This window comes from Carassius carassius, chromosome 18 (genome assembly GCF_963082965.1).
Source record: "Carassius carassius chromosome 18, fCarCar2.1, whole genome shotgun sequence".
Classification (NCBI taxonomy): domain Eukaryota; kingdom Metazoa; phylum Chordata; class Actinopteri; order Cypriniformes; family Cyprinidae; genus Carassius; species Carassius carassius.
The window spans coordinates 13,223,076-13,236,561 of NC_081772.1; the positions used below are offsets into that span (position 1 = coordinate 13,223,076).

General features: G+C 40.1%; 1 protein-coding gene across 1 annotated transcript in view; it reads right to left on the reverse strand.

The window, feature by feature from the left end:
• Positions 1 to 610: 610 nt before the first annotated feature.
• LOC132091720 (kinesin-like protein KIF26A) overlaps positions 611 to 13,486 on the reverse strand; it is a 54,387-nt gene continuing 41,511 nt past the window's right edge. The window contains exons 4-12 of the mRNA XM_059497849.1: positions 13,391 to 13,484; positions 12,329 to 12,591; positions 11,490 to 11,673; positions 10,107 to 10,266; positions 9,427 to 9,589; positions 5,564 to 8,567; positions 4,737 to 4,927; positions 3,288 to 3,438; positions 611 to 1,319 (exon numbers count right to left, since the gene is read on the reverse strand). Of these exons, the coding sequence (XP_059353832.1) occupies positions 1,138 to 1,319; positions 3,288 to 3,438; positions 4,737 to 4,927; positions 5,564 to 8,567; positions 9,427 to 9,589; positions 10,107 to 10,266; positions 11,490 to 11,673; positions 12,329 to 12,591; positions 13,391 to 13,484 (4,392 nt within the window). The 3' untranslated portion in view covers positions 611 to 1,137. The remainder of the gene's footprint in view (positions 1,320 to 3,287; positions 3,439 to 4,736; positions 4,928 to 5,563; positions 8,568 to 9,426; positions 9,590 to 10,106; positions 10,267 to 11,489; positions 11,674 to 12,328; positions 12,592 to 13,390; positions 13,485 to 13,486) is intronic.

Here is a 13,486-nt window from a genome sequence, read left to right on the forward strand (position 1 = left end):
GATGATAGCCTTTGTAAATCTGAACATTTTCAACAAAGAAAGGCATAATCTTTTGAAGTTCAGGTAGATACAGTGGATTTGTTTACCACGTTAAAAGATACCAGCTAAACGCTGGATGTTGCATGATCAGAGAAGAACAGACACATGCATACATTACAGTATGACGCATACCACACACACTGAAATTTGTAAATACAAACTCACTTCGGTTTGATGTCCTGAGAAGTGTTTGAGACAAGCACTAATTTCTGATTTACCACCAGCTGCACCAATCAGTTAAAGTACTAGCTCTGGATCAGGGGAAATGACATGTCATCAGAGAGCCAATCATTAACCCCAAACTATACTTTGGCTGTCCGCATTCCATGACGGTTCACGCACTGTCCTAGTGACAAAATTTTCATCAGAAGGGTCCACGGACATCTGTCCACGTGCAACAATTTTTGTGACCACGTGGATATGTCCGTGTGCAACAGTGCAGGTGCAAGATTGAACGTTTTAGACAGAACGAGTCAAGTAGGTGGTGCTGTGCATGTGTCGAGCTCCGTGGTTGAGTATGAAAGCTGAGCAGATGCGGCTTTGCACGAGATAGAATGGAACGCGGAAAGTGAAGTATAACAGGGGTTTTATGCAGAACGACTGTAAATAAATGAAGACAGACGATAATGCCACTGATTCAGCATCTTTATCCAATCGAGTGACATCACATCTGTCAGGGGCAAGCAAGTTTTTGTATGATAGTTATAGAATGGGGAATTTTTTCTTAACTTTTTTGTGTTTAATATTTAAAACTATATTTTTTAATCACTTTAGCTCTTATAAATAGACTATACACTGCATTGCAATGCATAATACTTTGTTTTTCAAAGTGTACTTGGGTCTCAATATTAGCACCAATCATCAAACAAAGATAATTCTTGGGATTTTTGGAGGTTTAAGGCACTTCCTGGTAAAGCTTAATGAAGATCACAGGACACAGTCTTACTCTTATTCCATTCGGTCTCTGTTTCTCAGCATTTAAGGGAGTTTCTAACCATACTTATTCAGTACCTTCATTTGTGTTGCTCCAAGAAGGACAGTCTCAACCCCCAGAAAAAAGGGGTCTTGCTGTAACTCACAGTCCTGTTTTGTTCTCTTTTAGACCTCCATCTCCTGTTGTCCACTCTGTCCTGGGATCGTGGGCACTGCGATATCAAAGCAGGTCTCCATCATCACACGAGACTTGCATAGGTTGACACAATACTCCAGGTCTCCTGTGGCCTGGGCCAGAGCCTCCAAGTAATCCGGTGACTCCTGGTCCAGATCTGGGTCCACATCAACTAATTGAAAAAAAGGTGAAAAATACAAACAAAATTATTATTTAAAAACTTAAACTTACAGTTTAATAATATGGGATGTCAATTTACCATTTAACATTCAATTCTTGAAATGATTGATTTACTGACTGACTAATTGAGCAGTCATGGTAAGCCAATTAATGTCCAAATTATTTAAATAAATGTATAAATAGTAGGCCTATGTTCAATGAAATTGTCACATGTTTGTTCTTGTTTTCCTTATTTGGTCCTTCCTGTTCCTGTCCTCGTTATGTGAATTTGGTTCCAGCTGTGTTTCATTAATTAGTTCATTTGTTCCCAAGTGTGTCCTATTGTGTCATGTGTTTAAATAGTGTTCCCTGTTTTGAGTTCTCGGTCTGCTGTTAAATGTTATAAAGGTCTGAATGTCTCAAATGTTATATGTCTTAGATGTCTTTTAGTTCCTGTATATGCCTGTTGATGATTAAGCGCTATATCTTGAAGAATTCTCCAGCATCTCCACACTCATTCCTGAGTTAAACGTGACAGATATGGACATAAAATGTACTGTATAATATAGAGTTCATCGTCTGCTACAATGTTTCAAATTATCTTTATTTAGGGGGGTTTTCTCAATAAATAATTTGCATTTGTAAACTTGATTTTAATAGAGTAACTCATTTGAATACAGCTCTCATTACAGTGTGTATGTATATAAAAATCTAACAATCTCTAAAATACACATAGAATCCACATTATTGTACTACATAATGTATGTAATATACATAATGTGGATGTGAGATGCAGCCCTGCTGACACACCTTAATTGACAGTTTTATCACTCAGAACATAAACAAAAATCTCTGCATGTGATGGTTTTCTGGTGTGGGAGATGGGCTTGCAGAAACACCATCTTCAATTTACTAGGCTCTGAAGAGGGGCTGATTTATACAGCATGACATCACCAATCACAGCTTTACTCAAGACAGCAGTCACATATGAATGGTAAACATCACCTGGCCGGCGGGCAGGTAATGATTGCAGAAGAGAAAAATAATACCTTATTGATTCAAGAACACACGCAGACACACGTTTTCACCCCCTCTCTCCATAGACCTGCCATTTTCTCTACATTATTCCTTTACATCCTGTGATTTTCTTCCACATACTGTTTACAGTAAGTGTATTTTCTAGCAAAGTGGAGACAGATACTTTGCAATATCAAGGTTGTTGTATTGGTGGTTTGTAATAGTTGTAATTCTAACTAAAGCTGGGGACAGTTAAAACAGAGATACAGAATCAACAGAGCTTTCTTTGCTGCAAATGTTCTTTTTCATTCTCAGTAGAGTAAACAATACAAAGTAGCCAATGCTCATGACATTTCTGTGAATGCACCAATACCTCAGCATTTCCTCTGGCACTAAGTTCAAACACTTTTAAATTAAAGTTATAAAATTAAAGCCCTTAGTCTACATCACACTACAGGGAAACTTGCTGTGTATGATGTGTGTAAATGCTGTGTAAGATGTGTGTAAAATGAAACATTCCTGACTTTAATGCATGGTATTGCATTCCTTTTGGCTGGAAGCAAGTGAAATTTGTAATATGAACAAAGAGTTGCTCATGTATACCACACCACTAAGTTCAGTCAAACAATAGACACTTAAAGGGTTTTCATACTGAGGTCAAAGGTATTGGTATATTGTACCAATATACCAATATAAAGGTATATTATTGTATTCTATTGACAGTCCTAATTATTAAACAATAAGTGGATAGAAAAAGGAAACTGTGAACTTAATATGAAGTAAATATTCTTCAGATAATGTTTTATAGCTTTGATTTTAGTGCAGTTAAAACAGCATTTTAGCGTATTCTATATTCATGCATAAATGTGACTTCATGCATAAAAATATATTTGCCATAATACTCATTAGCATGAAAAAAGTTTGAAAACCCAGACATAAAACAATAATACACTTGGGAACTTACATTCTCCTATCCATTTACTGGGGTCCAGCATGAGACAAGTCTTGGCATCCTCCAACTCTTTTTTCAGCTTCTCATGCTTGGCTCTTATCTCCCTGATCTGCTGCTGCCTCTTCTCCAACATCCTAAGGCGGGCGCTGAAGTACTGCAAACCCTGCAAGTGTGGGACAGCAAAGTCAGTTGCATACAGTCAACCACAAACCTTTGTACCAATTCCAATCACCTGCTACAATGTCTGGTTCTCCTCAGGGTTGACTTAAAATGCAGCGGCTTAAGCCGAATTGATTCAATACTCCCTACCCTATACAGAGGATTTAGGTCCTCAGCCCTTTGGTCAGATTAATTAGGGCCAAGCTGGAAATAAAATTAGCATCCAGGTTAAACACTCGCTGGTCTCTTAAAGGCACGTTTGCTTAAGGGATTAAAAGCAAAGATCATGTTCAAGAGGAATCTGTTACTGAATGGTTGAATTACAGTATATATTACCCTACTCCTCCTATCATGTTTATTCTGTCACTAAAAGGTAGCCGTTAGAAAGTACAGTACATGAAAATTCAAAATAACAATAGAAATTTTACTTATCTTTAAATATAGCAGGTTTTGAACTATAGATGAAGAAAAACTTAAACTGTTATGCTATGCCCACTGCATATAAGATTTCATTTCATGAAACATACATAAACTTAGCAGTTATACAACCCCCTACTGACACACATACATAGCGATTCACATAAAACAAGGGACTGAACAGCCTAATCCTTTATAAGCAAACTTCCAGACTCTAGCATGTGAGCTGAGATCATTGTATTGAAAATAAATCAGAGCATTTCGACTGAGTTAATGTCTTTTACTCTCGTCTTCTCCACACAATTGCCTGTGTGATCAGGGTTAGAAACTTACAGAGAAACGGTTTAATGACCCATGGACGCGCTGTGTGGAGTGGGCCATAAAGACTGATCAGGCGGGCTGCAGATTGTGGAGCCACACCTCATTCATCACGGGCACCCCTGACCCCTCCCTGATGCTCTCCCTCCTTCTATCTCTCTCTTACCATCACTTCCTCTCTCTGGAAAGACCTTTGCTAATCTTTTTTTCACTTCTTTCTGTCTTACAACACCAGTCAACACCCTGTCTAACTAAAGTGATCGGTCCAATCTAGAATCAATTAGCCAACATAAGTAATCGTCACAGAGATAAGCTTCATTCCTGACAACTGCACTTTCTCAGATTTGAGAGAATCATCAGAATCTCAAGATATCTGATGCTTTTGAGCTTAGCATAAATTAAATATTTATTTTATTCCATTATACTGGGACTGAGCCACATGCTGAATACTAAAGTTACACAAACAACTTGAACAGAGTAATTTACTTCACTCTAAACTTGAGCTATTTACTTCATAATTAGCATACAAACTGCATAGAACACACTTGTCAAACATAGTCTTCTTACCTCTGCCAACCTTTCTTTGCGTCTCTGAAGGCGCTCCACATCATCAATCTGGTACACTTTGATCTCAAAGGGCTCCTTCATAGTACCCCCCAGTGGAGGTAGATCGACCCACTGGGCTGCTGCACCAACCTTCCTGCCAAGAGAAGAGGTGTCTGGCAGAGGAGCAGGAATCAGACGGCGTCGCTGCAGGCCTAGAGGAGTTACACAGATAATGCTCTTCATGTGGGCCAAAGATGAACAGCAGAGTTTGTAGGCATGCTTTTAAATATGCATGAGGCTTGCAAGAGGTTAAAGGATTTAAAGCAAAAATGATTTTTGGGTAAATGCAGATTACAGAATAGGGTGAATGCATATTAAACACCAGACATGCCTAATAACCTTGGGTTCATAAATTTAAATGGACTAAATAGACTGACTGGCTAAATGGAATGCTTTACTAATATTTATTGCCCTGGTGGAATCTTAGGTAAAAGCCATGACACACTGTGCAACATGAGTGGGCTTTATGTCAGACTGTAAAAACACATAGTCTAGAATTTTGTCCCATATGTCCCCACTGACTGCTTTAAGGGGCAGTCATACTGGACAACTGTGATGTAAAATCTGGCTAAGACATTCTGCCAAAACGTGTGCACCCCTTTTGAGGATGAAAATATCAAGCAATATTTGTGGTTCTCGTTAATTGAAATATACATCATAACATAATTTACAACAACCTTCACTGTACTACCTATTTTTCATTCTAACTTTTGAAGGCCATCAAATAAATAAATCTTGAACTGGACACCAGTAAATAAAGCCCTGATTGGTTTCACACTAAAACTCACCATTGGATCTCTTTTTGGGAGATTTTGAGGCCTTTGTTCGACTAGACCTGGACACTCCACTCTCACTCATGGAATCATGGGCAGAAGATGCACTGCCTGTAGTTTCACTGTCCCGGATCATGCTCTCATAGCCACTGCTGCCTCCACTGTGATAAAAAAGTGCAGTGTGCCCCATGGCAGGGGGCAGTTCACCACTAAGTACACTGCTGTTGTCACTACCATGGCCACTACTGTAGCGCTGAGGATTGCGAGGGGGCGTGATTTTGCTGTAAGGAGAAGGCAAAGGAGCAGCCAGTGGGGTCTCGCTAGACGTTCTGGAATCATTGTTGCCATCTGCTTGGTCAGTGCCCCTGAGGTGTTTCTTGGAGCTTCCACCTGCTAATTCACTGACCCGACTGTTGGCTGCACGAACCACTTGCTTTGTGCCCATAATAGTGCCCCTTCCTTGTTTAGCATTGGAGCCTATGACAGAGCGAGCTGGGGGTTTTCCAGTTGGAGGTAGACTGGTATTCTGAGCAGCTGACACAGCAAGGAACTTGGTGCTAAAAGACTTTGAACCAGTGCTCGACAAGGCCTTTCCTTTGTTTCCATTACCAACAATGGATCTAGGAGATATAATGGCTTTTATCTGTCCAAGCTTACAAATTCCACTAGTAGACGGAGGGGAAGTAGCGGTTGGTGTTGATATTGAACAGGGTGTCCCAAGTTTTGGCACCATTTTAGCAGATTTGCCAGTGCTACTGATACTGACATTACTGTTTTCCTTTGAGGGTACTGGTTTGGAACCCACTGAGGTTAACCTGCCACACCTTTCAAGGGACATAAGACTACCACAATTCCTTCCATTGTCTCCTTTAGCATTATGAGATCTGAGACTAGAAGCTGTCTTCAGGCTGGATGACTTAAAGCTAAAGTATTCCCCTCTTACTCGCACATCAATGTCCTCCTCAGAAACTGATGCTTTGGAGGAAGACAATTTTGTTCCATCATTACCTACTGACTTTAAGGCACTTGGAGACAACAAAATGTGTGTCCTCTGGTCAAGGCTTGACTTTCGAATAGGTGGAGCAGGGGGTGACATGCTTCCAGATTTAGGGAGTATACTACCTTTCTGTCCATAAGCTCTCTTTCCTAAGGATGAGAATTTTAGGCTACCATTCGTTTGTGAGGAATCATTACCCCATTTCATCTCATTTAAACTACGGGGCACTGAGACCATGCCGAGAGTGGTGGCTCCTCTCTTCAGCTGAGGCATCTTGCTCAGGTCCCCTTTCTTAATGCTCGACTTTTCACAACCATCCACAACCCTTTGAGATGTGGATGACACATGCATTTTAGAAGGGCGAGGTACACTGTTGCTATTCCCGCCTGTCTTTCTAGACGGAATCCAACTTGTGCCAATTTTTGGTGGTTTGTTAACAGAGTGTAGCCCACTAATAGTGTGGGTCCATTGTTCATCTATTCTGCTACTTTGACGTTGTAGCTCATGGCTGTAGCTACTGCTAGAAGATGCAGTTTGGGTGCTTTTTCGCGGGAGTGTAGAAATGAATGAGATTTGGGCAGACTGTGAAGTCATGAGTCTATTAGATCTTATCGTCTTTGGACCACCAAGGGATGATTTGGTACTGTCATGAGATAGAGGGCACTTAGATATGGACAATTTGTCAATGGTTGCAGAATCATAGTCTTGTTCTGAAAAGCAAATTCCACTGTCACCCAGTGGACTATTTGTTCTTTGCTGGGTGAAAGACTCTGTCTGTAAACCACCAGGTAAATCCGTCATAGAGCTGCTGACTGGTCCCTTGCGCACTCCCTTTGATAAAAGGCTCCCTTTAGTCTTATCACTACTTTGGGTACAAATATTTGTCTTGCAAGACCAGGACTGGACTGAGGAATGTGCAGTTGCATGTCCAGCTGTAAATTCCTCCTGTGACTTAGTAGTAGCAACTTGGTTCAGCTGGGACCTGCTCATATGGCATGTGTATGCATCAAACTCATCGTTGATGCTGCTGATAATGCTAACAGACCGTGAGTGAGATGCCAGGGGCTGCAAAGAACACTCTGTATTGAAGCTAATGATGCTGGATGGTCTCCCATTGTCTGGAACCAAACCAGCAGGCAGCTCTTCGACCACCATAAACACCAGCTCATCCTCTCCATTGAGCTTCACAGGCTGCTGCAGTGTAACTGTAGTCCTTAAAACATCCCTGTCGAGGCACCTGTTCCTCAGAGCAGCACATAGGTGGCTCACCTCCACAGGATTTCTACTGAGGTGATGGGATCTGTCAGTAATTGGGGATTCATTGAGTTCTCCCTGCCTTAGGGCTTGTTGACTCATACCTACTGGAGGTGTCCGTATGGTTAAACTTGACTCAGTATTCAAAACTGAGGTTTTTGAGATGCTCTGCAAGGATGAAGAGGCATTGGGCTTTTGTATAGGTACTCTACTAAAGACTTTCTCTCTGACAACAGGCTCTGAATCTTGCCTTAAAGTTGTGTTAATTTCAGATGTGGCCCCATGTTGCGTGTGTGCAGACTTCTGAAGAGAGGACTTGGCGGTCCTGGATGATACAGAAGCACTTTCCACTCCACTTTTTGAGGCTGTCAGTTGGCCTTTTCCTTCACTGGTGAAAACAGATGTGCTCTCACTGCCATCAATACATTCAAGCCGTTCTTGTAACTCTGCAAAGGTGTTACATTTGAGGTGGTCCCCATCAGACTTAGGTCCCTCTTTTACATGCTTCTTGTTCAGGGAGGGAATGATAGGAACAAATGCTGGTGGGCCTTCATTGTCACTGAGTTCACGATCAGAAATAGCGGTCCCACCAGGCCCTACATAGATCACTGTATCACATGAGTGCTCACTGCTGGAGGAGTAATCTGGGTCACTGGATAACATTGCAGGGTGGTCTGGGTCAAGAGCCACAGTCCGAGGGTAGATAGGTCTCGGTCTGATGTGTCCCTCTTCACAGGAGCTCTCCCCTCCAGAGGAATTTGATGCATACTGAACAAAATAACATACCAAACTGATATCAATTTATTTTGGCAGAAAGCTCTTTCAATGTGAAACCAATGTGAAAAGTGCTGTCCAAAGGAGAAGTTAAAATAGTTGTCAATACTATGCATAATTTAGAAAAGGAAATGACTTTTTTAGGTCTATAAAATATTAACATATTATGTCAAAAAAAGTTTAATTATGGTGAAAATTGCCTCTGTGATGGGATAGATTAAATGCTGTTCGGCCCCCGGGAAAAATACATTGATTACATTTGTTGATTACTTGACATAGGTCACTAAGAAATTTTGCAGCTAAATTATCACTATAACATTTGTTTCTCTGACAAAGCATGAATCGTTATTTAAATTTGGAATGATTCTGCTGAAAAAAAAAATTAAAGCCAAAATGTAATTTAGGAAAATGAGTCATGACCTATTGCAGAATGTATACAGACAAGAAGAAAATGAAAAAAATGCTGACAAAAATAAAGACTCTCAGTATATACTCTGTTGTCACTGTATCATACTAAAATAACAATAAATATAAATACAATAAAATAAATATATATATATTTTTTAATGACCTAGAAAATATTAATGTTCATTTTTAATTAACAATTAAAATATAGTTATTATAGTTATAGTAGTATATTACAGTTATATAGCATTTTCACAATAAATATTGGTCCAAAACATCTTTTTTTAATTAGCAGTTTTTACTTTTAGAAAAGTTTAGTGCCATACTTACTGCATTATATAGATACCTTGGTACCAGAAGCAATTCTTCATAAACATTTTTTTAAATAACCATGAATACATAAGCATACATAATTCATATAACAAATACATCTGTTTGAATCACAAACCTTGGATTTCTTCTTTCTCATGCGGTGAATACGGGAAGCAAGCTGCACAGTGGTGAGAGATATGGCATAACTGGCTGGTGACTCAGAGATGTGGGCGATCATGGTGGTTCTACAGTTGATGTTGCCCAGTGATTCCCTCAGCAGCATGGTAAGCTTGCTGTCTCTGAATTATACATAAAAAAAAAAATTCTCGTTAGCCAAAAAGGAAGCTAGGCTTTACAACGTTCTTCCCTCTAAGATCATTGACAGGTTGTCTTAAAATAGAGGATTATGAATCATACTTGAATAAAAAGAAACCCAAAAAAATTATGCTCACTCTCTAGAGACCTGATTTGGAGTGTTTTTATTTTATTTGGTTGTCGAGGATGTTATTTTCTGAAGCAACGTTTAAAAGAATATGGTGATTATTTCTTAATTTTCTTTTAGCATAAATCTCTTTCTCCCTGACCCACATTCCTATCACTACTTCCCACCTCAAGTCCAATTCACCCTGGCTGCATTCTCTCCCTGGAAAGCTGGCTAATTAGCTTCACTGTTTTGAGGAAGGTGAGCATGAAACCCTGGCAGATTTAAATCAGAAGGACTCAAAATGTGCTCAGAGACACACTACCACCATTAACAGATATCTATCATCTCCTGCTATTGGTTTATATTGATTAATTGAACCACAAAAGACATACCTGTATGGCACATGCTTGGCTCCATTGACCAATGCTAGGATGACATTTCCAAGAGCAGCCATTGACAGACATTGGCCTCTCCCTCCATCTCGTGTTTGACTCGAATCAGACTCACAACTGCCCAAGTCCAGAAGATGCAGACGGCTATGACTCCCAGACTCTTCAAAGTTAAAACAGAAATTTACTCCCAATGTCCATGACTCTTGGTTTCCATTTTAATACAGTTTTATTGTTTATGGGGCACATCTTAATTCCAAAACCCTAAACATAATCGAAATTTATAAAAAGCAAAGACTTTTGTCCTAAAGAGCAGTAGTTTCTACTCCATCAGCAGTACCAAATAATCCATTGTTAAGACAGACAGCTAATTTTGCTACTGTATGTGGACTACTCAAATAGCGATGCTGAAAGCACACCTGTAAAAAAACAAAACAAGATTCCACCTACAATTGACTTAGTTGTCTCTGGACATTAAGCTGAGACAGTGTTGCAGGGGACCTAATGAGACAACAGTTGTACTTAGGATCTTTTCTAGGTACGTGGGGATTCAATATCCTTGGCAGTCCATCAAACAGCAAGCAATAAATGTAAGTACAGCTAGTTAGATTACAGTCCCATGTAGGTCACTAGAGTAAAATTCATTACAGAAGATGCATTTATTTCACACTAAAATGGAGGCCATTAACCTCACGTCGGCAGGATTTACAAAGCCAGCGCTCAGAACCAAAACCCTCTGTGGAGCGGGAATGTAAACGAGCTTCTCATTTCATGCTGGGCACTATAAACATCTCTGCAGAAGAGACTCCAGCCTCATTACATATTAAAATCTATTCTGGCTAGTGTCAATGGCAAGAACCCAGCTTGCACTGCAGTGAAGGGAGTGCAATACTAATGACCATTCTAATGTTGACATGCTGACTTTACAGAATGGCTACGCCCAGTAATGAATATGTGCTAATCCTTCTTGTTAGTATTTTCATAAAGCAATTTTCAGCGGGACTAAATTGAGGTAACTGATACTCTCTGTGAACATGGAAAGCATAGTAATGGCGAAATCAGGTATCGGCCACCCTCAGTAACAGTCTTCTCAAAATACTAATGATGCATAAAGATAAATGATATTAAATCCTAGACAGTAATAAGGTACAGTAACTTTATTTTTGAGGGGAAGGTAAATTGCCCTTGAAGTTGAATTATTTTAAACCCTGGATGTTAAGGTATGGCTACTTAAAATATTACTTTAACATTTCTTCCCAGCTTTAAAAGTCAACTATTATGCTCTTAAATGACCAACAGCCATATATTAAATGGCCTAAATTTCAATAAATTGTTTGTTATTTAGTTTTTCTAAATAAATGTGAAAATGAACAGAGCATGCCATACTTCCTGCTTTGGTGCTCTTCTCCATAGGGTACTGGGAAATGTGTAGAGTGAAGAGCATATGAGAATTCCGATGGTCCTCTTCCTTACAGTCAGGTCTGCTGGTGCTGCGTGCTGCCAGAGCTGCATCCAGGAAGAATGCCACTCTCTCTGCAGAGTACGCCCGCAACTCGCTCTGGTTCTGCAGCTGAACAAATGTTTAATTGAGAATAAGACATGTACTTTAGGTGGGAAGGTGGGAAGTTGTGGCCTAATGGTTAGAGAGTCAGACTCGCAATCGAAGGGTTGCGAGTTTCAGTCTTGGGCCGGCAGGAATTGTGGGTGGGGGGAGTGCATGTACAGTGCTCTCTCCACCCTCAATACCACGACTAAGGTGCCCTTGAGCAAGGCATCGAACCCCCAAGTGCTCCCCGGCCACCGCAGCATAAATGGCTGCCCACTGCTCCGGGTGTGTGTTCACTGCTGTGTGTGTGTGTGTGCACTTCAGATGGGTTAAATGCAGAGCACGAATTCTGAGTATGGGTCAACATACTTGGCTGAATGTCACGTAACTTTTTATTGTATTAAATGCAGCCATGGTGAGCATAAAGAGACTCAAAATATCTTACTGACCCAAAACTTTTGAACGGCAGTCTGTATAAAACAAGATATTATGTTGCACCTAATTATGTTACATTTAATAATAATAATAATAATTGTACCAAAAAAATTTATTTGTCTATTTAATCTATTCCCTGGGAATCAAACCCATGACCTTAGCATTTCTAGCACCATGCTTCATTATTTGAGTTACAGGGTCAGTTTGTAGACCTACACATACTAAAAACAAAACTCTAATGCACCTGTGATCCACAGACCGGATCCTCTAGCAGGGAAATTCCTGCACCATGACTGTTCTGGAAAGTCTCTGTGGAAAAGTCAACCAACAGGTCTCTCAGCACCTCCTCCCTGCCACAGATTTCCACAGCAGACACGCGGATGGAGAATCGTGTGCCAGTCTTCTCTTTCCTTTCCTCGATGAGCTTGAAGAGCCAGGAGATAGCACAGGGTGCCACACCCAAGCTCTGCATAGAGCTGTCCCTGCCGATCATGGTGTAGCTTTTGCCTGTGAAGTAAAGGTGAGCTAATGTCAATGAAAGATGTAAATGAACATTCAAGATTGGTATGACTGAAGATAAAATGTAATTATTTACTCAGTGTGAGGAAGACAATACTACATTATGCTTTAGTTGTCCTTACATGGTTCTTATTTTTTTTAAAAGGACATAAAATAAGTGAGCAGCGTTTGTCAACAAAGACATGATAAAAGTTACACTGTCAATTGATTAACTTTGCATGACTACATAATGATATAAGAGAAGGTCTATAATAGGATTTGTGTTAATAATAGGACTGTCTATGTAAAACACCCCTAAGCTAATAAAATGAACCCACAAAGATGTTAGTCATAAAGAATATAGCACGATAAAGCAGAGCAAATGAGCAGCCAAGGTAACTATAGGGGGATTGAAGCAGCACGATGGGAGGCACACAGTCTCTCAAAGTGAGGGCTGAACAACAAGAGAGTATAAGAGAGAAAAAACTGAGCACTTTTCAAACACAAAGTGTAAAAAGGGAGCATTTTGTGTTCAACAAACCGCTATTACAGCTCAAACACATATGCCCTCCCTGCATTTTCTCTGCCTCCTTGTTAGGAAATTTCAAATGCTGCCAAAACAGTGTATTTTGCATCACTTTTCCTTTCGCCTCTTGTAAGTGATGGCTACTCCATCTAAAAATGGATTCTCAACAATGCATTATCTGTCAAAGCATGAGGAGTTGTAACAGAAGGAGGTGAGATATCACAACAATAAAGTGAATTACAGTAAAATATGGGCTACTAGGTTGAATAGATGTTTACTAACCGAGGTTGGCTTGACCAAAACCGAAGATGCAGCCATCTGCCCCGTTGACCACAGACTGGATAACCTCTGCCACTGTCCCTGAGCACACTTCTGCCT